The sequence below is a fragment of the Anomaloglossus baeobatrachus genome, chromosome 1, assembly GCF_048569485.1.
Source record: "Anomaloglossus baeobatrachus isolate aAnoBae1 chromosome 1, aAnoBae1.hap1, whole genome shotgun sequence".
Taxonomy (NCBI): domain Eukaryota; kingdom Metazoa; phylum Chordata; class Amphibia; order Anura; family Aromobatidae; genus Anomaloglossus; species Anomaloglossus baeobatrachus.
In genome coordinates, this window is record NC_134353.1 from 737,835,579 (window position 1) to 737,861,901 (window position 26,323).

Consider the following 26,323-nt stretch of genomic DNA (forward strand, 5'->3'; position numbering starts at 1 on the left):
AGGATGTGAATACCCTCAAATTAAACCGGAGTCTCCACTTTAAGCCCATATTAATTACATAACTGTATCTTAAATATGTTTTAGTAAACGGGTCAAGTGCCAAAACTTGTCACTGTCCAAATATTTCTGGACCTAACTTAATAAGAATCGCTTTAAATGATGGCAGCAGTGTACTGACTCCTATTTATCTTGAGTTTAAGGGTACACTCACACTAGCATATAACTCGGACAATTGCTATCTGATGTTTTATTGGATAGCACTGTCTCCAATGTTATACTATGGGCAGTGCCAACCAGCGCTTTTTTTTCCTCATGTTGCTGCATGCTGTGAATGGCAACGTATATCGAATGGCGCACACCCATTCATTTCTGTGGTTGTGTGCAAAACATCAGACTGCACTCGGATGTCATCTGAGTGCAGTCTGATGATTTAATCCAACATGGATAATGGATTAGATGGAGAAATTAATCTCTCAATCTTCTCCTCACCTGTGATCAGATTCTTGCATGCTAGAGAATCCGATCACAGTAAAATGACACTGCTCACGCTTGCAGTAGAGTTTGAGCCTAGAGTCATTTGCATAATCAATCTAAGGCTGCTTTCACAAATTCGGTTTTTGCTGCGCGGCACAATACGGCACTCTGCAGAAAAAACGCAACCGTTTTTTTTGCCGCCGGTTGCGTTTTTTCCCGCATAGACTTGCGTTGCGTCCGGTTTTTGCCGGATGCGGCATATTTAGCCCATGCGGCCGGATGGAACGTTGAGTTGGCATGTTTTTTTGTGCAGTAATTTACAATGCAGGCCTATGGATGCCGGGTGCGGTGTCCTGCGGCAAAAAACGCATCCGGATGCGTTTTTTTTTGCACTGCGCATGCTCAGTATCAAGCCGCATCCGTCAAAAACTGGACGGGCCGCATAGGTTGCATAGGTTTTTGAGCCGGATTGAGCCGCAGAGCAAAAAACGGATGTGTGAAAGCAGCCTAATTCTCTTGCATGAGAGAATATACGCTAGTGTGAGAGTACCCGATTTCTGATTACTACCACAGCCAATTGTAAGAGGGTGTTCACACATATGCAACCACATTTTAGTATGGCGCTACAGGATGGCCATATACAATCAGATGGTGTACATGGCAATCAAAGTACTGAAATTGGGTTTGACAATCAAGACATAGATTAACCTAAAAGTGTGGTACAGCAAGCGGGCTGCTATTACATTAATAGTAACTTTATACACACATTAGAACATAGTGAGGTATATGACAAGTAGAAAAATAGCACCACTGCCAGTGTACATATATAAAGCACAACAGTCTGTATTGGAGGAGAATAAGCACACTCACCCCTGTGTTGGAAGTTTTGATTAGTAAAAACATCCAGAGAAGACAAAGTTGCAGACTTCCACTGGATCAGGCACACAGCCTACAGACGTGTGATGCACCAAACAGGGGACCGCGGCCGGTGGCGTCACTGGTGATGGAAGCAGAGCACTAATGCTGGTGGTGTATAAAATAACCTCGATCGGAATATAATAATGAATATTGGACATTTTAAGCGCAGTGGTATTATGTATAAATCACTTTGGTGCTGTGCACTTATGACAGGCGTGCATTCTATCGCTTGCTGTGCATTCTATCGCTTGCTGTGCATTCTATCGCTTGCTGTGCATTCTATCGCTTGCTGTGCATTCTATCGCTTGCTGTGCATTCTATAGCTTGCTGCTTTCTCGGTCTATAAACTTTTTTTTTTTTCCCACTGTTTTTTCAAGTACAGCTTTGATCAAATTTACTATTGGAAGGTTTTTTATTCTATTTTTTTTTTTTGGCTGGAGTTTTCCTATAAATGTTGTTATCATTATTTCATAGAAGCTTCTCAAGTACACCAATAGACATGGTGTAAAGCTTGGCTAACGAGTCTAGCTATTTGTCCCAAACATATGGTTCTTGCATCACTTTGCCAAAATTTTGTAAATTTAGTGCAGTCTGTGTCTAAAAAATGTATGCATCCAGCAAAATAAATGTAAGAAGTTCTTAGATTCAGTATGTATAAATATGGAAATAAGCAGCAGACAAGTTGTGGACTTACCTTTTTGTGTTTTGTGAGTGCAGGCTGATGTCTCCCCGGCCGAGTCTGCTGAGCACTGGCAGTGACACACGAGTTAACGTCTCGCCCCAGAAACCAATGGACCTGAAACAACTGAAGCAGAGAGCGGCTGCCATTCCACCCATTGTAAGTAACTGCATGAAAAGTCATTCACTGCATGTGGACAGAAGGGAATAGAATGGGGAACAATATGCCAAACGGTCAGAAGAATGGGTAGCTAGAGGTCTGACAAAGACTTGCAAGGTATATTTTCTAGTGAGCATGCAACACGTTTGAACTAAAGGGGTTGTCAGCTTTCAACTATTTTGCCATTAGGCTCAATGATGCATAATAAACCCCAACTGAGCTTCAGTTATATTTTTGCAGAAAACCATTGATCTTCACCACCTATATTGACTTTTCAATGTTTTGTGCTAAGTGTCATGTTCCAGTTTTCTGCATCTTGGGGTAGTTAAAGGGAATCGGTCAACAGATATTTGCAACCTCATCTGAGAGCAGCATGAAGTAGACAAAGAGATCCTAAATCTAACAATGTACCACTTAGATTACTTGATGCAGCCATTCTGACACAATCTGCATTTTTAGATTTAGCCATGTAGCTGAGCCTAGGGAGCTGTCCCGCCCACACCAGTCTCTCCATAGAGATTGTGCTTTCACAGTGAGGTGTAAATGAAAGGAGTGATGTGTGTGACTTCTCTGCTTGTGCCAGCTAGACCTAGAAATGATGATCACTAAGGGTTAAAGCCTTTAGTTTAAGTAAACATCACAGAGCCTGATAAGAGAGGCATAGTTTATTTTTGTTTTTTAACCCCTGCAGCATGTACATAGCAAAAACCTGCTGACAGATTCCCTTTAACACTTTGTGTGCTATGTTTATTACAGATGTAGCCATTCTCATTTGCCTTAACTTTTACAAGTGCCCCAATCTTCAGGTAGGACCTCTGATTTAGCGTTTGAGAGCTCCATTTCCGAGAGAGTCTTTCATTTGTCGGTCCGTGTGTGACCAATGCTGTGTGAGGGGACTGGCTGACTGTTCATTTCAGCAGCCAAGCCAGATCCTTTTTCCCTCTATGCTTTGGGGCAGAGATGGGCACTGTAAGGCTATGTGCCCACGTAGCGTATTTTCATGCAGTTACGCTGCGTTCTGCACCGTGCCGCGTAACTGCATGCGTCCTGCGTCCCCTGCATAATCTATGAAGATCGTGCCTAATCCATGCCCACATTGCGTATTAGAACGCAGCGCTTCAGCTGCTGCCGAAGTGCTGCGTTCTAAAAAGCAACATGTCACTTCTTTCGTGCGCTTTGGATGCAGGTCCCGCTCTGTCTATGGCAGAGGCTGCATCCAGAGCGCATGAAATCGGCTTTTCATTATGGACTCTTTCTGCAGCGTTTTGAAGCGCATGTGTGCTGTTCAAATCACTGCAGAAATTTCTGCAGGGACAGAATGCAACGTGGGCACATAGCCTAAAACCTATGAAGAGAAGAAAAATGACGGGTGTTTCAGAGTGCAGGGATCCTTAAAGAAGTAGGCTTGTTCAAGGCTGTCAGTAAAGAGTATGCCACCAGGCGCAATCCTATTTTAAAGGGAACTTGTCAGATGATTCATGCTGCCCAAACCACAGGCAGCGTGAGCCATAGCCTGGCTCCTCGATTGCAGCCAGGTATAGTACTTTCTGAAAATGTTATGGCGTTTTAGAGAAAATATTCATTGAAAATCTGTCTGGGGACCATATTATAAACCAGACTAGTCCAGCGCCACCCCATGGCTGGCTCATCTAAGCGCTACTGCAGGTGATTATTAGATTTATACCTCTCATGTACGCCATGAAGCCAGTTTCTGATTCGTGCTGCCTGTGATTTGGGTGCCAAGCATGTGCTAGGTTTTGGTTATGTGCCGAAATCTCTGTGCATAAAACAATAGTTAAAAAAATGAAAAAGAGAAAATAGTGCTTCTTGGGCAGGGAGTATAGTCATAAGAATTATTATATATGATAAATAATGAAGGCTGGGCAATGCATTTCAACATCGGACAGATGTGGATGCCTGGCCTGAAGAAGGCATTAGCCGTACAACAAACGGAGCAAAAAATAAGCCCATTTAAAAGAGAAAAAATTCACATAATGACATGATAGGGTCAAGGGTCAGTGAACAAATGAGCCATATATAATGATACATAATGCCAGCTCATGGTAGTATATGATATATACTTGGGATATTATAATAATAATAATAATATAAAATTCAGTGTTAATATGACAATACTAATAAAGGAATGCCCTAAAAAATGGGGTCAAAGATCTGTGTAAATAAACAAATCTAGATTAAAAAGAGGATGAAATGCACAATAGCAGAAAGGTATTATACAATATAGACTTGGGGAGAAAAATCTAAACATCCAATGTTTAAAATGAAAACGCTAAATGCAAGTACAACAACCATGGCAAAAAGGATACTAATCTCTAGAATACAGATACAATCAACAATGAGATGACAATGATAACAATGAGATGACAATGATAACAATGAGATGGCAATGATAATGAGATGGCAATGATAATGAGATGGCAATGATAATGAGATGGCAATGATAATGAGATGGCAATGATAACAATAACAATGAGATGACAATGATAACAATAACAATGAGATGACAATGATAACAATGAGATGGCAATGATAACAATGAGATGGCAATGATAACAATGAGATGGCAATGATAACAATGAGATGACAATGATAACAATGAGATGACAATGATAACAATGAGATGGCAGTGATAACAATGAGATGGCAGTGATAACAATGAGATGGCAGTGATAACCATGAGATGGCAGTGATAACAATGAGATGGCAGTGATAACCATGAGATGGCAGTGATAACAATGAGATGGCAGTGATAACAATGAGATGGCAGTGATAACAATGAGATGACAGTGATAACAATGAGATGACAATGATAACAATAACAATGAGATGACAATGAAAAAAGGGATCTCTACAGAACAGGAAGTATCAGTGCATTATGGTCAGAAACCTGCAAAATTCCTCATTTCAAGAATTTTTCAACATAGACCCTGAGAAAACCAAAAGAAGTCCCTAAATATCGTAAAAATGTGGATAACATGGAGCCTTGATTTGTAGAGTGGTTCCCTTTGTGTGTCTTGTATCTGAGTCTCCGGTGTTTGGCTCCGTGTATTGATTTGCATGTCAGTGCTGTCAGATGATGTAAGTAGATGCACAACAAGGCCTCTCGTGCAGAGACGTTCTGCCCGTCAGATTCTAGTCGTCATCTCTGGTGCTCACTTGTATGAAGCGATTAAGTAACCTGTCTCTGTGCTTTATTCTGTTGAGTCGGTTAAATGTACTGATGAAAGAGCTGTTTGTTCTTCTTGACTTATGTTTTTTATTGTTTGTATTATTTTATTTTCCTCAATTTGCAGCTAATTTACAGAAATTTCTGATATTGCTGCCTTTCCAGAAAGATTTTAGAATTTTATAAATTTGGAATTCCACAAACTAGAAGCAGAATATTGAGCAGAAATAGCCAGTGATTTACCATAAGTATACAGGTGCACGCAAAGGGGTTTTACAACACAGCAAAATGTATATAGCCTGTTCTTAGGATAGGCCATGAAGGTCCAATCAGTGGGGAATAACTTGCGGCATTCCAACCAATCAGCTGATGGTTATCATGCACAGCGCCATATGTTTGGTAGTGGCTGTTCTTGGTACTGCAGCGGAGTCACTTGAGTAGCGACAGCATCCAATTTAAATTGATCTCCTTTATTGCGCCGTCACCGATACAGAAACGGCAAGGTTTTAACCCAAACACGTCTGGGCCTTTGTTAAGGGTCAAACATTGTTGTTTCTGTATCTGAGATGGCACAGTATAGAGAAGTTGAAATTGGTTGCTGTCGCCATTCACTTGGATTGGACTTTTATTTCTTTGAATTTAGATTGACTTGCATGCTACTAATTTACTATAGACCAGGGGTGGGCAATTAATTTTACCGAGAGGCCACGTGAAAGACCATAACTGGTGTGGAAAGTCAAATCAATAGATTGAAATTAATTCTTCTCAATATTATTATTAACATATTAATTATTATTTTATAATTATTACTTAATCTTGTGCAGAATTAAGCATGCTGACACCCACTATAAAATGTATGAGCCCCCACACAGCCCCCCTATATACAGTATGAGCCCACACACAGCCCCCCTATATACAGTATGAGCCCACACACAGCCCCCCTATATACAGTATAAGCCCACACACAGCCCCCCTATATACAGTATGAGCCCTCACACAGCCCCCTATATACAGTATGAGTCCTCACATAGCTCTCTACATACAGGACGAGCCTTCACACTGGCCCCTATTTACAGTATGAACCCCCATATAGCGCCTTTTATCGTATGGGCCCCCTACATAGCCTCGCTATACACTGTATGAGCCCCCACATAGCTGCTCTACATACTGTATGAGCCCTCTTACAACCTTCCTATCTACAATATAAGCCCCCAGACAACTTCCTCTATACATTTTTGAGTCCACACATACCAGTAGCGTCCTAAATACAGCTTGAGCCATCACATAACCTCCTATATACATTGAGCCACACACAGCCTCCTATGTAAAGCATGAACCCTCACATAGCCTCCTATATGCATTTTCAGCCCCAAAGTATCCTCCGATATACATTTCTGAGCCACCTCAAAGCCTGTTATGATCTATGAGCCTCACATAACTTTCTAAATACAGCATGAGCCCTGACTTTGCCTCCTGTATATATTATGAGCCCCACATAACCGCCTATTTACATTGTGCCGCCAATTAGCCTCCTATATAAAGCATGGGCCCCCACATAGCTTCCTATATAAAGCATGAGCTCCCACATAGCCTCCTATATACAGCATGAGCTCCCACATAGCCTCCTATATACAGCATGAGCTCCCACATAGCCTCCTATATACAGCATGAGCTCCCACATAGCCTCCTATATACAGCATGAGCTCCCACATAGCCTCCTATATACAGCATGAGCCCCACATAGCCTCCTATATACAGCATGAGCCCCACATAGCCTCCTAGATACAGTGTTAGCTTATATAGCTTCCTATATACAGTGTGAGCCTCATATGGCCCCCTATATACAGTTTGAGCCTCATAGCCTCCTATATAAAGTGTGAGCCCCCACATAGCCTACTATATACATTTCTGAGCCCCCACATAGCCTCCTATATACAGTGTTAGCTTATATAGCCTCTTATATACAGTGTGAGCCTCATGGCCTCCTGTATAAAGTGTGAGCCCCCACATAGCCTACTATATACATTTCTGAGCCCCCACATTAACCCCTCTTATATACTGAGCTACCACACAGCTTCCTACATACATGCAAACTTCTCATACACATGGGGAAAAGACTCCCTAATCTCCCCTTCCACCCACTGTGAGCTCCGGCTCCGGTGTACGGACGCTCCACACACAATGATGTGATGTCTGCTGTGCTTCACGCTGATTCTGGGAAGGCAGAGTCAGTGGCAGGATCACCAGGATACATTGAAATATTTTCCCAAATTTTTCACATCTTATGTTTTACGTTTTATTATTTTTAATAAAAAAAAATCTTACATATTTTGTTGACTTGTAAGCTACAAATTGATTTAAAATTTTAGTTATACAAACATGTAATGTTGAATAACTTATGTATGAGAACGGATTGAGCAGTTTTATTTAGTAGTTCATAGCCAAAGTTACCGTCCGTTGCTTGCCCACTCATTGTAGTCAGTCCACTGAGTGTTATTACGTTGTGTAAGTAATATGGTAAAAATGAAATGCTGTGGTGCGATTGTGAATCCCCTAGTTGGTATAGGGAAGCCGATAAACCAAAGTGAGTAAACTGAATGCTCCTTGTGGTTTCTGTAGGCCGTGGCCATGCATCATCATCTGTCAGTCTATGAATCTGCAGTTCTCTGTGACCCGAGCGTTCTCATTGTGCCGTGATCTGTCATTTCTGAGCAGACTGCTTCATGTTTTATGCTGCTTCTGAAACCACATGATGAGGTGAAGTTGTTAATTTTCTTTCTTCTTTTAGATCTCCGAAGGCTTCTCGGAGTCTGCGTCTCAAACTGTTCACATCAAGCCTCATCACGCTTTGGCTCTTTATCAAGAGCAGATCACAAAGGTTCACGAGTCGGCCCTGGATGGACAAGCACCGACCAAGTATCCTCCTCATTTAACATCAGAAAAAGAACCACAGACAATCAGTAGCCCCAAAGGGACAGCTGCAGATAAAGATGGTATGTAATTTATGGCAGTGCGCTGATGACTTTCAGCATCTCTACAGCTAGGCTGTTAATTGCTAACAGAAGAGAATCTTTCACTACATTTTTACTACCCCATCTGAGGAGAGCGATGTAAGGACAGAGACCCTGATTCCAGCGATGTATCACTTACTGGACTGCTTTCGGCAGTTTGATAAATTCACACAATTATCTGCTGCAGATCTTCAGTTTCTGAATTGTCAGCCCTGTATAGCCCCGCCCACACCACTGATTGGCGGCTTTATACTGTGTCGGGAGAAAGCTGCCAATCACTGGTGGGGGTGGGGTTATACAGAGCTCATAAATATGGAGGACTACATGGCAGCAGGTTTACTAGTCCTCTAGTAAAAAAATTGCTTTTCTCAGTAAGAGATTATCAAAACTACAGCAAGCAGACTACTAACTGACACACCGCTGAAATCCAGGTCTCTACCCATACATTATGCTATACTCCTATTATAAAGCAACAATCGAATGCCATATTCCCTTTTAAGAACAGCTCCTCAGTGATTTAGCAAAGCTTGCATACAAGAAGGCTCTCATTCAGCCTGCAAACTTATCACACAATTGTGCTATAAACATGCTAATGGTGCCCACTGAGGGAATGGAGGATCAGGCATGTCAGAATCGGGCGCTTTGGATTCCAGTTCCTCCTGTGAAAAGCTATTGATGTACACATTTATATTTTAGATTGAGATTTGTAGCTCCAGCAAATGTTTGCCTCTTCTCAAGATTGGATTAACCATTAACCATGCTTTAAATCGTGACCCCATGAATGGAGCGGGCTCAGAAGCTGAGCCTGTTTTATAGCAGGCAGATGTCGGCTGTGTTATATACCTTTCATCTGCCTGTAACTATAGTCGTTTAACCACTTAACTTGTTGTGTAAATCACTGTTGGTGCTGGCGAACATGATAATAATAATAATTTTATTCATTTATATAGCGCTATTAATTCCACAGCGCTTTACATACATTGGCAATACTGCCCCCATTGGGGCTCACAATCTTGAGTCCCTATCTGTAAGTCTTTGGAGTGTGGGAGGAAACCGGAGTACCCGGAGGAAACCCACGCAAACACGGGGAGAAGATACAAACTCCTTGCAGATGTTGTCTTTGGTGGGATATGAACCCAGGACCCCAGCGCTGCAAGACTGCAGTGCTAACCACTGAGCCACCGTGCTGCCCATATGATGATGATCGGTTTCCACCAACCCAAGCAATAGATTACCAACTTCCAATTTGGTCCGTCTGTGAAGTTCAGTATCAAGTTTAGCTCCATAGTAAAACACAATTTTAATTTATACTACAATACTGCATTATGTTTTTTAGTCTTCATAAGAGACTTACACTACAATCTTAAAAATAAAATCAAATTTAAATCAAGTAATTGAATGAAAAAAATGCATATTTGGTATTGGTGCGTCTGTAAAAGATTGATCTCACAAAATATAACAATAATTAAACCAAAACCAGTCACACTGCAGTTATTAACAGACTCTAGAATAAAAACAATGATTAGATACTCTGCAGGAAGTAAACAAGTGGTAGTAATATATTAAAGGGACTCTGTCTGCATGATATAAGCAAAGAGATCCTGAATCCAATGATGTATCACTTAGATGACTAGCTGCAGCCGTTCTGACACCAATCACAATTTTTAGATTTAGCCATGTAGCAGAGCTGAGTGAGCTTCCCTGTTCACACTAGGCTCCAAATAAAGATTGAGCATTGAGTGTCAGACTTTGTAGTCCCAGCAATAAGTGCCCTGCTGCTTAAACAAACAGGGCAAATAAGCAACAGATCAGACCTTGTCAAGACAGGTATCCCTGAATTCTTTGTTTTAACTCTTCCAGCATGCTGTCTTCAGCTTACATAGCGAAAACCTGCTGACAGATTCCCTTTAGGTAACGTCATCTGTAAATGGTGTAAGGTGGGAAAAAACAAATCTGAATGCCATTACTGCGTTTACTTTTAGAGTTTTGGTTGTTTTTTTTGGGGTGGGGGGGTATTGTCACAATTCTAATAAGTGCTCGCCATAATAAAAACAAGACCTCACACATGTCCATTGACTGAAAAATAAAAATTTTAGGAGTCTCGGAAAAAAACCCAAAACACCTATCTAAAATATATATTTTTTTTTATTACTAAAATAGCCTTAATTGTACTACGGTAATCCATGGAGTCCTTCTGCCAGGTAATTTTTACAGTACAATGAATCCCTTTAAAAAAAAATAAAATCCAGAACACAATTGATATTTCACTTTTTTATTATTTGCACAATATTGCTTAAATTGGGATTTCTTTTTTCCTATTTCCCAATACATTGACTGGTAAACAGAATGGTGTCTTTCACATTTACAACTATTGTTGTGAAAAAATAAGCTCATACGGTAATGTGGACAAAAAATAAAATAGTTATGGGTCTGGGAAAGCGCAGAAGCAGATAATAGCCTGGTCTGGAAGGGGTTAATGTGTATGGCTAGCTGAAGTATTGGTCTCACCCTTCCCTGGGGGAATATGCATATAGTCAATACTCATGTGACCCATTAGCATTCAGACTAGCTACATTTCTCACCATTGCTCATGTGAACATGTCCCACTATTTACTACTTATAGTTATTCGGTTCTGTCAAAGTTTTTTTTTTTTTTATTTTGTGATTTTTTTTCCAGAGGATTCTTTATGGTATCCGTGGTTTGGTGGGAAAATATCAAAATTGCTATGTTCTATTAAGGCTAGTTTCACACTTGTGTTTTTTTTTTCCTTCAGTCACAATCCGCCGTTTTGGAAAACAGCGCAATCCATTAACGGATTCCACTGCTTCCCATAGAGTTGTATGGACGACGCATTACGACTGATGGTCCTGCGTTGCATCCGCCGGGCGGAAAGAACGCAGCATGTAGCGTTTTTCTGCGCTTCCCTGAGCGTCAAAAACACCGCAATGTGCTGGATTCCGTCGGCGTCTGTCATTTTTATAATGGAAGCCTATGGTGGCGGAATCCGTCGGAGTCCTTCATTTGACGGATTCCTGTGACGCATCCATTAGTACACAACTGTGCATGCTCAGTTGAGTAATTGTTGAAAAAAAATAAGCTATAACGGATTCCGTTGTTATGCAGCATCCGTCGCATCAGTTGTGTGACGGATGCGTTGCATATAGTGGCACAACGCAATGCGACGGATGCCGCACAACGCAAGTGTGAAACTAGCCTAAGCTGCAAAGTATAAATAATCCTAATGATTGTGACTGATCAAATCCAAACAGTGTCTGACCTCTGTACTAAAAGATTTACTGGCCAGATCACCGTTCTCACCGAAACACTCCCAAAGTGTGTCCAGAACAGACCCCGCAGCCATTCCCGCAACCGTCCTGTTTTGTTATCTCGCTAAACCATTATTCTACAGAACAGAAGACCTTTCTTGGTGCGGTATTATACGGTTATCTATGCTCTACATGCATTAGCTCGGCCCAGCATGATTGGCATGAAACCAGGCACTCGGAAAGAGTAACCATCATTTTTTTTTTCCATATCAGTTATACACATGAAAATAAGCAGCCCTGTACTTATTAGAGAAATCCTCTTCTTTCTCCTCTGGGAGTGATTTTCATTATCAGATATCTTAATTAATAGGTAAAATTTGTGTTACGTTAAGAAAGAGTTTCCAGTTACTTAGATAGGAGAAGACAGTTGGTGCTCATAAAATTGTCTGCAGAAGAGATTGATTTTTCAGAACTCGCAACAGAATGTTTGCCTCTAGCTCCTCCTATACCTGGCAATTTCCATAGAATGTTCAATGCACCAGCTGTCATCTCCTATCTCCCGAATGTTCACACAACACTGATTCTACCTATGAATCCATGAATTGAGTGTAAAAGATCAATTAAAGGGAACCTGTCAGGTGCAGTATGCACGAGCAATTCTGGGTGTATATTGCTAATCCCTGCCTAATCATCCCTGTATACACTAGCATAGATAAAGAGATCTGTAGAAAAAGTATTCCTAAAGATCCATTATGATATGCTAATGAGGCCAGGGACTATTCGCAAGTGCATTAGTTCCTGTGCTCAATCCACCCTCTTAGCATGTAAGCACGCCAATGTGGACGTACTAATATGTTATTCAATGCAGCATTACCAGCGTGACGCGTGTACCTGTGTCCGCCCGCTGTCACCGCTCTTCTGAATACCCAGCACTTCCGATCATGCGCAGTATGAAGCAGGGTGTATGCGTGACGGATCAGCAGTGACCGCAGACACAGGTACGGGCATCACCGCTGGGGATGCTGCATTGAATAGCATGTTAGCACATCCCTGTGGGCGTACTTACATGCAAAGAGGGCAAAATGAGAACTAATGCCCTTGAGACTAGTCCCTGCACTCATTAGCATATTATAAAGGATCTTTAGAAATACTTTTTCTAATGATCTCTTTATCTATGCTAGTGTATACAGGGACGATTAGACCGAGATTAGCAATATCCACCCAGAACTGCTCGTGGCTCTGGGTGCATATTGCACCTGACAGGTTTCCTTTAAGGAGGGAAAAGGAACCAGTTTCTATAAGATATGTATCTTAATACATATAGTGTGTGTGTGTGTGTGTGTGTGTGTATAGATATCGCGTTGGTTATTTTCAAGTGTATTGATTTATGGGATAAAAATTTAAAATAACAATTACTCTTTAAATAGAATCTGTCACCAGGTCTTTGCCACGTAATCTGAGAGCAGCATAACCTAGGGGCAGAGATCCTGATTCCAGCAGTGTTTCACTTACTGGGCTGCTTAGTATAGCTTTGATAATCTGCTGCTGATTATCCAGTGATTTTATCATTGCATGGGGGGAGCAAAAACCTGGTGACCGATTCCCTTTAAGACTCCCATACGCATTAGATTAACATTAGTCGAACCCGCCAATATTGACAGGTTTGGAGGAAAATGTGTATGTAGACCATACCCTCAAAAGATAATGTTGGGTGGGGATGAGGATTTGACCTGTCAGATTTCAGGGGGCCGATCCTTTTGTTTTCTAAGAGATAAGCCACCAAGCAGAGATGTCTGTGAGTGGTTCTCCCATAGAGGAGAGTCGAGCACTCCTGTGTGTGGGTGGGATGCCCATTGTTGGACTGACAGCTCTGTAATGTGTATTGGGGGGCTGTAGCATTATTTCCATTAGGTGTCTGCGTGGCCGTGCCAGGCTGATAGCTGATCTGCTATTACTGTAGGTGGTATTGCTGTAATCAGTGCTGTATTCTGTGCTGCGCGGTCTGTGGGTTCTGTGTGCTGAGGTCTCTCCAGGAGGTGTGATTATAGGGCTTATAATTGTAGAGGTAAACTGTGAGCCAAGTGCATTAAAACAAGGCCAAATTCCACTTATTACCCTACGTTTCCTCCTAGCACATTTTCACCACTTAAATATTTACAGCGATCAGCAGGAAGAACAGCCCTGAGTATATGGCCGAGAACACATTTATGATGTGCTCATACCTCAGCATTGCCGTTCAGCCAGAGAGAGCCAATGCCCCTGTACACAAAACCCTGCCGAGCCAACACTTCATATGTAGGATTCGTAGGGCGATCGTCCTGCCGGGGTGTCACCATACAAAGGTGACACATTCAGAAGCATTTCCACCAGATATGCTTGTAAGCTAAGTCCAGCCAGCTTGTTGGAATCCTGCAGCTAAGCAGCAGGGCGCTGGTTAAGCTCATTCATATTTTTTAAGGTAAGCATGCTGACATCTTGTATATTTCACCTGTCATTTTGAGGATTAGCAGGATAAAATAGTGGGGCGGGCTACTCTTAGCTTTGTGTGGTTTAACACAGCCTTTCTAATGGATACAATTATAGGGCCGGCAAAATCACAAATACTCGGCAGCCAAATTCATTCAACGCTTCCTTAATACTCTCATGTAATTCTTCTAAACCTGGCTTCATTTATGTTGGTGACGGTTGTTACTCCAACCACTCACATGATGTAAGCATAGCCGCGCTCTTTACACACACTTTCCTGGACTCGCTGTCCCCTAATTGCAGTATATCCCCATTCAAGTGAATGAGATTGTGTTGTAATACCAACAGTCTTAGGTTGGGGGTGACACTCTAAGGGCTCATGCGCACGTAACTGCTGAATATTCTGCAGCGATTTGACAGCACATGTGCACTTCAAATTGCTGCAGAAACACTGTATAATGGATGCAGTTTTGTTTTTTTTTTAAAAAAAAAAAAAAGCCGATGTCATGCGCTATGGCTGCTGCCCCACCATAGACAGAGCGGGAGCTGCATCCACAACGCACAAATAATTGACATGCTGCTTTTATGAACGCACGGATTTGGGTCAAAATTTTAGCGCCCAAATTGCTGCGCTCATAAAAGCAACGTGTGCACGTGTCATGCACAATCTCCATAGATTGTGCTGAGGACGCAGCATGCATGCAGTTACGCTGCAGTGCAATACGCAGCGTAAATGCATGTAAGTACACAACGTGCGCATGAGCCCTTAAAGTGGCAGAGCTTCCCAGAGTGCCACTATCCGTGTATAAATAGTATCCCTTTAAAAATAACAACCTCTACAATATAATTCCTTTTCGATAGAAGCTATAACCTTGTGACATATGTAAACATTGCAACTACTATACATATCTATACTGTACATGTATATATTACTACAGACCAATGAGCCATAGTATTAAAACCACTGACAATTGAAGAGAATAACTCATTTTTGTGGCTCTTGTGAAGTGGTGTACTGTATATTAGATTAGACAGTAGGTGGCCAGTTAGTTCTTGGAGTAGATGTGTTTCAAGCTAGAGAAACATGCAGGCGTTGGGATCTACAGACAACGGGTCAGAACATTTCCAACACTGCAGATCTTCTGGGGTGTTCTGGAATCTTGTGGTTAGTATCTACTAAAAGTACCCCAAAGAAGCGCAACAGTGTAATGGGCCTCTGTGGCCTTATTCACACGTTCATGGTTATTATTTTGCGTTTGAGAAAATATGGATGTTTTTTCCTTCGTGCATTGCATCTAAATGTCATCCGCTTAGGTCCATGTGACTGCTCTTTACCATCAGTGTGACATTTTATTTTTCTCATATGCAAAAAATAAATATTATTTATATAATATATAGTATTGCAAAGAATACTGTTTTGCACATTTTTTTTCCTTTCATTTTAATGTGGACAATCGATCACAAAAAAAAGAAAATAGATGTGATCATGCTCATAGACTATAATGGTTGTGTGAAAAACACAGAACTTGCACTTTAAACACCGACATCTGGCTGGTGCCTAAGGCTTGTTGATGTGTACCGTGTATGAAGGCTAGTCTGTGAAAACCGGTCCTATTCTATTGAAGAGCTAATGTAGCATAGATTGCCGAAAACTGTTTCATAGGTCTCTAATGCTGTAGGCCAGTCATAGTGTCCACATTAACCTCTAACCGACACAGAAAGTGCCTACAATGCTTTGGAACTGGATGGTGGAGCATTGAATGGAGGTGGTGACCTGGTCTGATGAATCATGCTTTTTTACCTGATGGAGACGATTGGATACATGTGCATCACTTCACTGGGGAAGAGGGAAGAGATGGCACCATGATGTAGTCTTGGGAGAAGGCAAGGTGATGCTCTGTTGGGAAACCTCGGGTCTTGCCAATCATACGCATGTATCTTTGACACAAATCCGTTCACAATCCATTTGAGCGTCTGTCGGTTGTGCTGGAATAACAAGTCTTATCCACAGAGGCCAATACATCCATATATTACAATACGTTTTGATCTGTTTTAAGGGAGTAAAACTACAAGGGTCAGAATTCTGGAGAAGAAAATTTATTGCACCTGGCAAGATGTCTGAAATGTTTTAGACACTTGCATTACTTTTACTGGTACGTGTTAGTGAACCAACCTGTTATACCACGCAAGTTGATATAACAGTGAAATGACTGTTTATTTAAGAAATGAGAAGGTCACCATTTGTTTTCCAGCCTAAGGTAGTCTTTTACCTACACCTTTCCTAGTCGTCTGCGGTCTTTCAGGAAGTTTGGCTACAAAATAATCATTTGCATGCACCGCTGAGAAATAAACAGTAATATTGGTCCTGCAGAGTCCATTACATGTGCAGCAGTTCTGTAATATGCAATGCTTTTTGTTTTCAGACAAGGCTGCGTATATGGCGTTACAGGTAGAAGGTCAGAGGTTAGCCGCAGAGCAGACTTGCCTTCCACCGTGGCCCCCTACAGCACAGTACCAAGTGCCTGCCAGAGAAGTATTAAAGCCCATTCCCCAACATGAAGCCACATCTCCATATAACCCTCAAGGTGAGAAATGTATAAAATTATTGCAGATGCTGTTATATTACCATGCTGTGAAATGTAGTTTTTTATATTAAATGTATTTATATTTGCTTTTGCTGTAAACTTAAAAGAAAACACCGTACTTGCTTGTGTTGCTAAAGAACATTGAACAAACTGTAGTGAGGTTCAAAAAGGCCATGTGCTAAAGTCCGTACAGAATCAGACTCTCCTATATGAGAATTTATGTGTGATTGTGTCCCTTGGTGCACACGTGCAGTCACTGTCCATTATAGTCTGTGTAACACAAACAGTTGAGTGCTGTCCATTTTACACATCTACCAAAATGGAAGGTGACCATTGCAATCACCTCAATTCTTCTAATGAGGGACATGGAAGCACTGTTCTCATAACAGACCTCATATGAGACCCACCACTTACACCCCCTACTATTAAATCATTCTGCTCATGCGATAATTATCGGGCGTGGGAAAACTGTAATAATGAAAAAATCATATAAGCCATGGCTTAAGTTTGGAAACATTTTATTGCACAGAAGAATGTTCTTAAGTGCACACTACTTTAAGCATGGTGACACAGCGCAATATGGCATGGGATGGTGTACTACGCACACTATAGACTACAGAGATGTAAGAGTGGATAAAGGGGAAATGTACCCAGTGGGTAAGTGGGGATCAAAGAGATGAGTTACCCAGATGGTAAGAGAGGATCAAAGGCTGAGCACCCAAAGGGTAGGAGTAGACCAAAGGGATGAAAGCTCCCGAGGGTAAGAGACCAAACGGATGAAAACCCAGATGGTAAGAGGGGATCAAAGGGCTGAGCTCCCAGAGGGTAAGAGGAGGCCAGAGGGGTGAGAACTCAAAGGGTTAGAGGGGTCAAAGGGTTGAGAACCTGGAGGGTAATAGAAGATCAAAAGGATAAGCTCAAAGAGGGTAAAAGGAGATCAAGGTGATAGGCACGAAGTGGGCAATATAAGAATAGGGGAGAAAGATGAGCAGCCAAGTGGTTAGAGGGGATTAAAGGGATGAGCACCAAGGTACTAAGAGGTGATCAAAGAGATGAGCACACAGCGTATAAGGGGAGATCCAAGGAATGAGCATCCAAAGGGTAAGAGAAGATCAATGGGATGAGTCCCCAGAGGGTAAGAGGAGATCAATGGGATGAGTCCCCAGAGGGTAAGAGGAGATCAGGCATAAGCACCTAGTGAAGCAAGAAAAAATATTTCATCCAGCACTTGAAAATATAGTATCCAAATTCCACGAAATTTCACGGACTTGATAAAAACATTATTGATTTTATTGGTGTACAAAAATACAAATAATCAAAATCATTGCGTCTTGCAAGAGGTGAGCTGATCCAAAAATGTTCTTTGTTTTATGAGCACCTAATGGTCAACAGTGAATAAAAGTTGATAACTTTGCAACTTAAATAATTGTGTTTGTTTTTTTTACACAGGTCATGCCATGCCGTTAAACCTGCACGATGGTTCTCGATCACTGGCTCCTCGTGTTAACAGCATATCAAACCCCCCTCCTCTCATCTCCTCTAGTAAACACCCAGCTGCTATTGAAAGACCCATGGGCTCCATATCTCAGGTAGTTGGGCGTTTTCATGTGATAACTGTGTAGGTTACATTTAATGCTCTGCAATCTACATACAATAATTGGTGTATTTGAAGAAATAAAGAATATTGTGAATAATGTTGACAAGTTTTTAAAAATTTCTATACTGCTGTTTGGTTGTTGACCAGGTTTCCTAGACAAAACTAATCTGGCTGCCATTACATTGTCACCTGATATTTCCAGTGATGGACGGACAAAGGGGATTCATTCTGATGACATCCAGCTCCGGCCTTTATATTTCTGTGTCATTAGGGCTTGTTCACACACTGCATTTTGCCGCTGAAAAAAAGCAGCATTTTATAGCACCAGCAAAGTAAATATTTCTGGAATCTCATCTACATGCTGCTTATTTTTTCCTTGCCGATTTGAACCATCAAAGCGTGTTTACAAATATGCAGCATGTCAATTCATTCAGTGTTTTTGCAACATTTTTCACCCTTACAAATAAAACCCTTAAGTTATTTTAGGAACGCACATTTTATGCAGTGTTTTTCCTTCCAACATTCTGGCATTTGCTGAAAAAAAAAAAAATGCAAATACTCAGTGTGCACACACTTATATACATAGTTGCTATTCAGGTGTTGTTGCTTGCCATGTGGACAATGATAGTCATTTCCTATTAACGATTTTTGAGAACCGGCCGTTGCCTACACGTCTTTATGCATCTGTCATACAGTGGTAGACGTTCGCTTTAGTGATGAGTGAGCACTACCATGCTCCGGTGCTCGGTACTCGTAATCAGGACTTGGGTGCTCTAATGGGCTCAACTCCAGTACCCCAGTATAACGGAAGTCAACGGGTTTCTCAAGCATTTTTCTGGGAACTCTTCTGGAAAGATGCTAGAGTTCCCCATTGAATTCCATTATACTCGGGTACTTGAGTCGTGCCCATCAGAGCATCCAACTGCTGTTTACGAGTCCCGAGCATTGGAGCATGGTAGTGCTCACTCATCACAAGTAACCTTGTGTTCTCGTCATATTGTAGCAGAAAATTGTGACCCTTGCTATTTTGTCTTAATATTTATATTTCCTTTTTTTTTAGGGTGTCCCCATCCCACTTCATTCACCTTACAGCTCTGAACATGCAAAAGTCCCTGTTGGGTCTATCACAATGGGTTTACCAATGAGTGTGGACCCTAAAAAACTGGGTGAGGAGCGTAAGTTGCAATCTGTTCAGTCCTGTTGCTGTTTTGCTAAAAATGACCCATAACTAGTTGTTGTTTGTCCATTTTTAGTACCCAGACATGTCATTCCATAATAGTCTGAGTGTGCTATGTCCTCCGCATGTCTGTTAGGTACAACAAGCCTTGTCCAGTATAAATACGGTACTGCCAAACAAACTGTCATTGACCTTTTTCTCTACAGGGACCAAACTCTTTATGATCTCAAATTTCTTTCTAAAGCAAAGTTCAGTGCTGATGACAGGACGTCTGTAAAGTTCCTTCCCGTGATTTATGATGCGTCTTGTGGCCCTTAGCATACATTGATTACTATGTTGTGTAAAACATAATCTTTTGTTTATTGCTTGAAAGCAGCGTTTTCTCTAGATAAGTATGCAATGTTTAAAATCGCTTACTGTAGGTACGTATTATTCCACGCCCTATCACTTTGAGCACTTAAAATTAGCAATTCAGTGTGATGGCCTAAAATAGGACTCAAGATCCATTTCTGAGTCGTTTACTGCCTTGGAAGGATCATGTGGCTCCTCAGGACGGGGAAGTTCTTTTAGCCAGACCATTCCACACTTTTGGGGATGGGATTTGGATTAATTAAAGAAACAATCAGTCCGTCACTACTCCTACCTCCATTCTCCTATATCTACTATGCCTTGTTGTTTGGCTTGAGAGGAGAGGACTAGTGAGCTGTAAAACTTCAAAGTCACGGTCAAAAACCTCAAAATAATATTGCAGCCTTGCAAAAAGATGGCTGTTCCTGCACACTAATGTGTTATGATTTCATCTCAGTTTTGATATGTAAGATGTTCCGGAATAGCATACCATATCATGGCTTGGTTGTTGCACATACACTAGTTGCTTACTGGGGCAGATATATGAAAAATGTCTCAAAGAAACTCTGTTTATGCCCACGGCAGTGCAGGTTTCTTTTTAAAAGACCAGTTGGGGAAAATAAAAGCTGTTCTCCAGCTGTTTTTTCTTAGACTGGATTGATATTTGACACCCATAAGGGGGAATTCATTGCAAGTGGTGTTTTAGATGCCAGTCTTGATCCAGAATCTACTAATATAAGTTGTGCCAAATTCATTCTGTGCCATGGACATTATAATTTCTGCCACTTTTGTTATCTAATTTGTCGTGGCATTGCTAGTCCCTTTTCCTTCCTCTAAGCTGTGCCTGCTTTCACAAAGTTGCCAAAACTGCGGTAAAATGTTTGCACAACTACACATTGTACACAAATTTGCAGCTTTTGTACCTCAGTATCTTGACTTGAACGGGTATGTAGAATCGACCCCATAGTCTGTTATAATGTAAACCATGATCATGGAAGTATGTAGAGACCGAAATCTATGGGCTTGTTCATCTTCCTCCTACACGGCATGCGGATGGCCCGTTCATACTGGTAGGAGTCTGTTTTCACGTCCATAGTCACCTTCTCTTAGAATGCATCATCTCATTTCCACTATACTAAAAATGTAAAGGTTCTTTTCCAACACACTGGACTTTGCACTGGAGTATTTTGGAGGCCGAGGATTGTGGCAGACTTTCACTAGTATACTGTAGTTTACATGCTGTGACCACTTCATATATTTGTACCAGAACATTGTGTGACTTAGTTCTCAAGTCACAGTTTGTTCTCCAGCACCGTACCATGGAGTCAGTGGTCCGATATACCAAAGCGATGAAATGGTGCACTAAATGTTAACATGAAATATACAGTTTTTATCCCATTACCACTTTAATATTTGTTCATTACCGTAAGGTGTGCATTTTTGTATTCACTCTGTGTGTCCTCTGTCTATTATAAAGGGCATGTTGTGTATTAGTACATTGCTTATTTCGCTATACATCTGTTATAATCAAAATTACAAGTAAATGTTGAATTACATCATCAAAATCTTCATTGTTCCCTGCTGGAAAAACCTCCGTACCGTAGAAGTAACTGCTGTAAAATGATCAATGACTCTGTACAGTGAGTGATGAGATGGGAAAGCTTAATAACAAGCCATGATTTCTCAGCTCAAGAAACTTACCTCAGTTTATTATTTTTCAGTGCCTTTCTTGGCTGTTAAGCAAGAACAGCTCTCTCCCAAGAGCCAGCCGAGCCAGCCTGAGAACCTAGTCATGCAGACAACACAAGAGAGCTCCATTTTTAGGGGTAGGATATGCTGCTACTTTCTTATAAACAAATTGTTCACAAAAAAGGAAAAAAAAAATGCTCACCGCCGCTTCTAGACCTGAAGAAGGCGTGCCACCGAAATGTGTTGTGTGTTATACATCTGCCATCCGTCAGTGTGATTAAGCCGGTGCCATAATACCTATTTGGATATATATTTTAGCAAGAAGAAATGATAAAGTTTTATTTATCCTTGGAGTCTGAGCTGAATCCTTCCTTCCATTCCCTTTTCTTATAAACACTTGTATGAATCCATCAATCTTGGCATTCAAATAGCATTATAGAATGAATGGCGGACAGGCCCTGTCTATATATCCTACTATGGATAGTTATGGCAGACAAGTGGAACCCCACTAATCAGTGAGCACCTTGCTTTAGAAAAGGGTTACCCACCTAAAACCTTTTATGTTAGGGCATCCATTCCTATCTAAAAAAATAAAAGTAAAATTATCACTGTATAGTAACACGTTCTGTATCTCTGTGAAAAATGTAGGCCCAACTTCATCAATTCCATTTTAAGGATATCCCTTCATTTCTTTGCAGGAACAGCACATGGAGGAAGTCTCACTAAAGGTTTGCCTAGCAATCGACCTCCAGATTCCCAGATAACATACAGAGGGTCCATAACACATGTGAGTCCCACTCCTGTATCATCAGGATAAAGTTTCTTCACCAGTAAGATCCTAAAAATCCACTTACATTTTACTCTAACACAACTTTCTACACACTTTTCAGGGCACTCCAGCAGACGTGCTCTACAAAGGAACCATTTCGAAGATCATGGGAGAAAACAGCCCTGGCAGGGTAGACCGAATGCGGGAGGAACCGCTGTCCAAAGGTCAGGTCATTTATAAAGGCAAGAAAGGCCACATCCTATCCCTCGATGGCAAGTTTGGTGATTTCCTTTCCTTGGAGCTGTTGTTAAAGACTGTGTAAAACATGTTAATGTAATGGGTTCCTCTAGTTTGTGAATATTCACTATTGTGTTTATATGGAATTTATGATCGAGCAAACGCTGCACTTTTCAAGGCTCTAATCTTGACCTTGATGTGACTCTGTTAATGCACCAAATAAGATGAACTACCAAGGAAAAATGTACTCTTTGCTACATTGATTGTAAGTTGACACATCAAGTCAAGTAGAATTGTCTTCAGTTTCCTAAATTTGGATGGGCTTAGTCTACTGATTTCTTAAAAAAGTAAACAAAGATTGCCATAGAACTCTATGGTCATGTGAGTTTGCTTTAGTAAAACTGTGAGTATTCCTGATATTGGGTCTCTAATATGGACTGGTAGATACTGGTGCAGTTCTGATATCTCAAACTATAGACCTGTCATCCTTTACACGTTCTTTTCTCTTGAGGCATGAGATTGCGGGCTTTTAAAGAAAAACAAAACCATGATTTTGTGATACAGACATGAGCTATGTACAGTATGTTACACTTCTTTTTGGCCAACCAGTGGTTGTGTTGTGAATTTGTTTGCTTTGCTAGCCGTTTGCAATATTGTATTGCACTTGACTTCTAAGAATTTTGTGGGAATTTCACATCTGAAACCTTTGGTTCTAGTCAAAGAAACCTAATATGATTCTATGGAAGAAACATCAGACTTATATGGAATTTCACCATAGCTCCATAATGCATCAGTGGTATGTAGAGGTACTATAGACACCATAGAAGTGTATTGGGAACATTGAACTGTAATATGGCAATGTTCTGATATTCTAAAAACATTTTGTGATCCAGCAGATGAGCCTTTCTGGTGCATTATACACATACAGCTGTACGCTATCCCACATGGTGGGGGTATAACTTAGAGGGACTACATTAATATAATTCCTTGGGCCTCGTCTGCATGTGAAGTCCTTTGTTCTTATTCACTAATTAAAATTTGGATTTCTATTTAAGAGTTGATTATTACTAGAAGAAATAGTGATATTAATCTTGTTCTGCATAGAAGAAAAGGCAGGATATACAGAAGTATCTTTCCAGTTCTGCTGAGTGGTGGTGTTTCCATGTAAAGATTAATGTCTGTTCTGTAGTGAACTGCTGAGTGGAAAACTTGCAGACATCATTGCCGTGAAACCGAGTAACCCGTTTTCTTGGCTATTTGTACGTAGAGCTTTTATTAAGAGATTGGATGCATTGTTGCCATTCATTTTGGGGTCAATTACTGATAAAAAAAATATATTCCTCTGCTGTTTGTGGTGTTTAGCTGTTGAATGGATAACAGTGACCTGTATCCTTATTTAGGCAGTTCAGCTTCTCAAAACTCCAAGGAGGATAATCGGACTGCTGGGTCCTCTCAGGAGGCAAGCGCTCCCAAACGCACATATGACATGATGGAAGGGCAGATGTCAAGAGGTTTACAAGTACGGGACATACCAACTGGTTCTATAGAAGGTACGTTTCACAGGCTACCATAACTCACTAAAAAGGCTTATGTTCAGTTGTAATTGAATGTCCACTAATATACTGTAGGGTCTGGAAAGACCCTAGGGCATCACGAACGAGAGATGTAGATGCACCTCCGCTGTTCGCTCTCTATATGATCTTCAGAGCCTCTTCATATCACTGCCATACACTGCATCTTCACACTTGGCAAGGACTTTTGCCTGTGGTTAGGCCCAAGGCGGTCTTGTGCAAGGATAGGGTTGTCCCAGGTCTAGGTGTGGCTTGACGTTCCAGCCAAAAGTAAGTGTTGTGAGGTTGAAGCACACATTTCACAATGTTGCGATGCATACGGTAGCCCAGGGCTTACATAGGATTTCCCCGGGGCCTACACGTATCTGGAAGTCCCAGCCTTGCATGTATAAGCGATGCACTGAAGACTGTCAAAGGGCAAGCAATGGAGATGGCCAGTGAGGTGAATGATGAGTTAAGTAGTAGGATTATTTAATTTTTAACCTTCTTTCGATCTGCAACAATTCAGCAAAGAGAGCCAGCTAAGCCGCCATTTTGCTGAATTTGTGCGGGCAGCTAACAAAACAAATCGTCATTCTGCAGAATAAAAATTTTTGTGATATTTGAGTAGAATTCAATTCCACTCAAATTTGCTCAACTCCAGTAAGACGTGCTTGAAATGGATCTGTCACCAGATTCCACAATACAAACATTACTAGTGATTTCTTTTTCGCTCCTAATTGGGAGACCCAGACAGTGGGTGTATAGCTACTGCCCTCTGGAGGCCGCACAAAGAACTACACTTAAAAGTGTAAGGCCCCTCCCCTTCTGGCTATACACCCTCCCGTAGGAGTACAGATTCCTCAGTTTTAGCTTTGTGCGCAAGGAGGTCAGACACGCACGCATAGCTCCATTGTTTTTAGTCAGCAGCAGCTGCTGGCTATATCGGATGGAAGAAAAGAGGACACATATAGTGTCCCCAGCATGCTCCCTTCTCACCCCACTGTATGTCGGAGGTGTTTGTAAGGTTGAGGTACCCATTGCGGGTACGGCGGCAGGAGCCCACATGCTGATTCCTTCCCCATCCCTTTTTACAGGGCTCTGGGTGAAGTGGGATTTACCGGTCTCCAGGCACTGAGACCGTGCTCCATCTACAGCCCCTGGAGAAGATGCTGGATGGAGCGGAGTACATCAGGGACATGGCCCTGCATCCTCAAGGTACTCTGTGTCCCCGTGCAGGCGCTCACACCGCAGCTTGCTGGGTGTTGTAGTGCGCCGGGGGACATCAGCGCTACGGCGCTTGTGCCAGGCCTCATTCAGCTTCGCTGAAGCAGGCACACTAGTGGGAAACGGTCGCGCCGGCCGCTGGGACTGCGGCGCGGCTGGCACTTGTGGTGCGCCGGGGACTTCAGCGCGGCCCGCGCTTTTACGGCGGCCGCGCTGATAACTCGAGTCCCCGGCTTTTGCGGCCTGCTTCCGTTCGTTCCCGCCCCCGGACCTGCCAGTCAGGAGAGGGGCGGGACGCTGGCCACGTCTAGGAACGGTCATGCCGGCCGCTGGGACTGCGGCGCGGCTGACACTTGTGGTGCGCCGGGGACTTCAGCGCGGCCCGCGCTTTTACGGCGGCCGCGCTGATAACTCGAGTCCCCGGCTTTTGCGGCCTGCTTCCGTTCGTTCCCGCCCCCAGACCTGCCAGTCAGGAGAGGGGCGGGACGCTGGCCAGTGCATCAGCGCTGAGGGCTGGAGTCGTTTTTACATACTCCAGCCCTCACAATCGGCACAGAGGGGACACTGTTCCCGCACTTTTGTTTGGGAACTCCCACGGACCGCCCCTCTCCACAGACGCCGGCAGCCATTCCTGCTGACACGCTGAGCTGCAGAGGGGAGCCGGGGAGACCCAGACAGGGAATCTGCAGCCTCTTACCCGCTATTCAGCGGGCGGTAAGCCCCCTCTTGTGCCAGTATTATTCTTAGTATTTTGTTTATACAAATACTTTGTATTGCATAGCGCTGGGCGCCCTTTGGCTATAGACTCTCTCACATTGCAGAGAGCCAGCAACATGTCGTCCGTAAAACGCAAGGGTGCCAAGGCACAGACATTATATGCTTCCTGCACCGCTTGTGGGACTTTTCTACCAGCAGGCTCCACGGACCCCCATTGTGTGCAGTGCTCGGCACCCTGCGGCGCTTGCACAGTCGGGACCTCTGCT

General features: G+C 42.2%; 1 protein-coding gene across 16 annotated transcripts in view; it reads left to right on the forward strand.

Moving 5' to 3' along the window:
- The window catches only part of NCOR2 (nuclear receptor corepressor 2), a 601,679-nt gene that overhangs the window by 483,274 nt on the left and 92,082 nt on the right, over positions 1–26,323 (forward strand). For 11 of the 16 annotated variants that reach the window (XM_075322517.1, XM_075322568.1, XM_075322586.1 and 8 more), the window contains exons 21-29: positions 2,110–2,230; positions 8,206–8,410; positions 16,585–16,746; positions 18,196–18,335; positions 19,404–19,518; positions 21,590–21,694; positions 22,256–22,344; positions 22,448–22,602; positions 23,968–24,113. In XM_075322517.1, coding sequence (XP_075178632.1) covers positions 2,110–2,230; positions 8,206–8,410; positions 16,585–16,746; positions 18,196–18,335; positions 19,404–19,518; positions 21,590–21,694; positions 22,256–22,344; positions 22,448–22,602; positions 23,968–24,113 — 1,238 coding nt within the window. Of the gene's footprint in view, positions 1–2,109; positions 2,231–8,205; positions 8,411–16,584; positions 16,747–18,195; positions 18,336–19,403; positions 19,519–21,589; positions 21,695–22,255; positions 22,345–22,447; positions 22,603–23,963; positions 24,114–26,323 lie in introns of all 16 variants that reach the window. The other 5 variants (XM_075322547.1, XM_075322617.1, XM_075322624.1 and 2 more) reach the window with 2 other exon arrangements.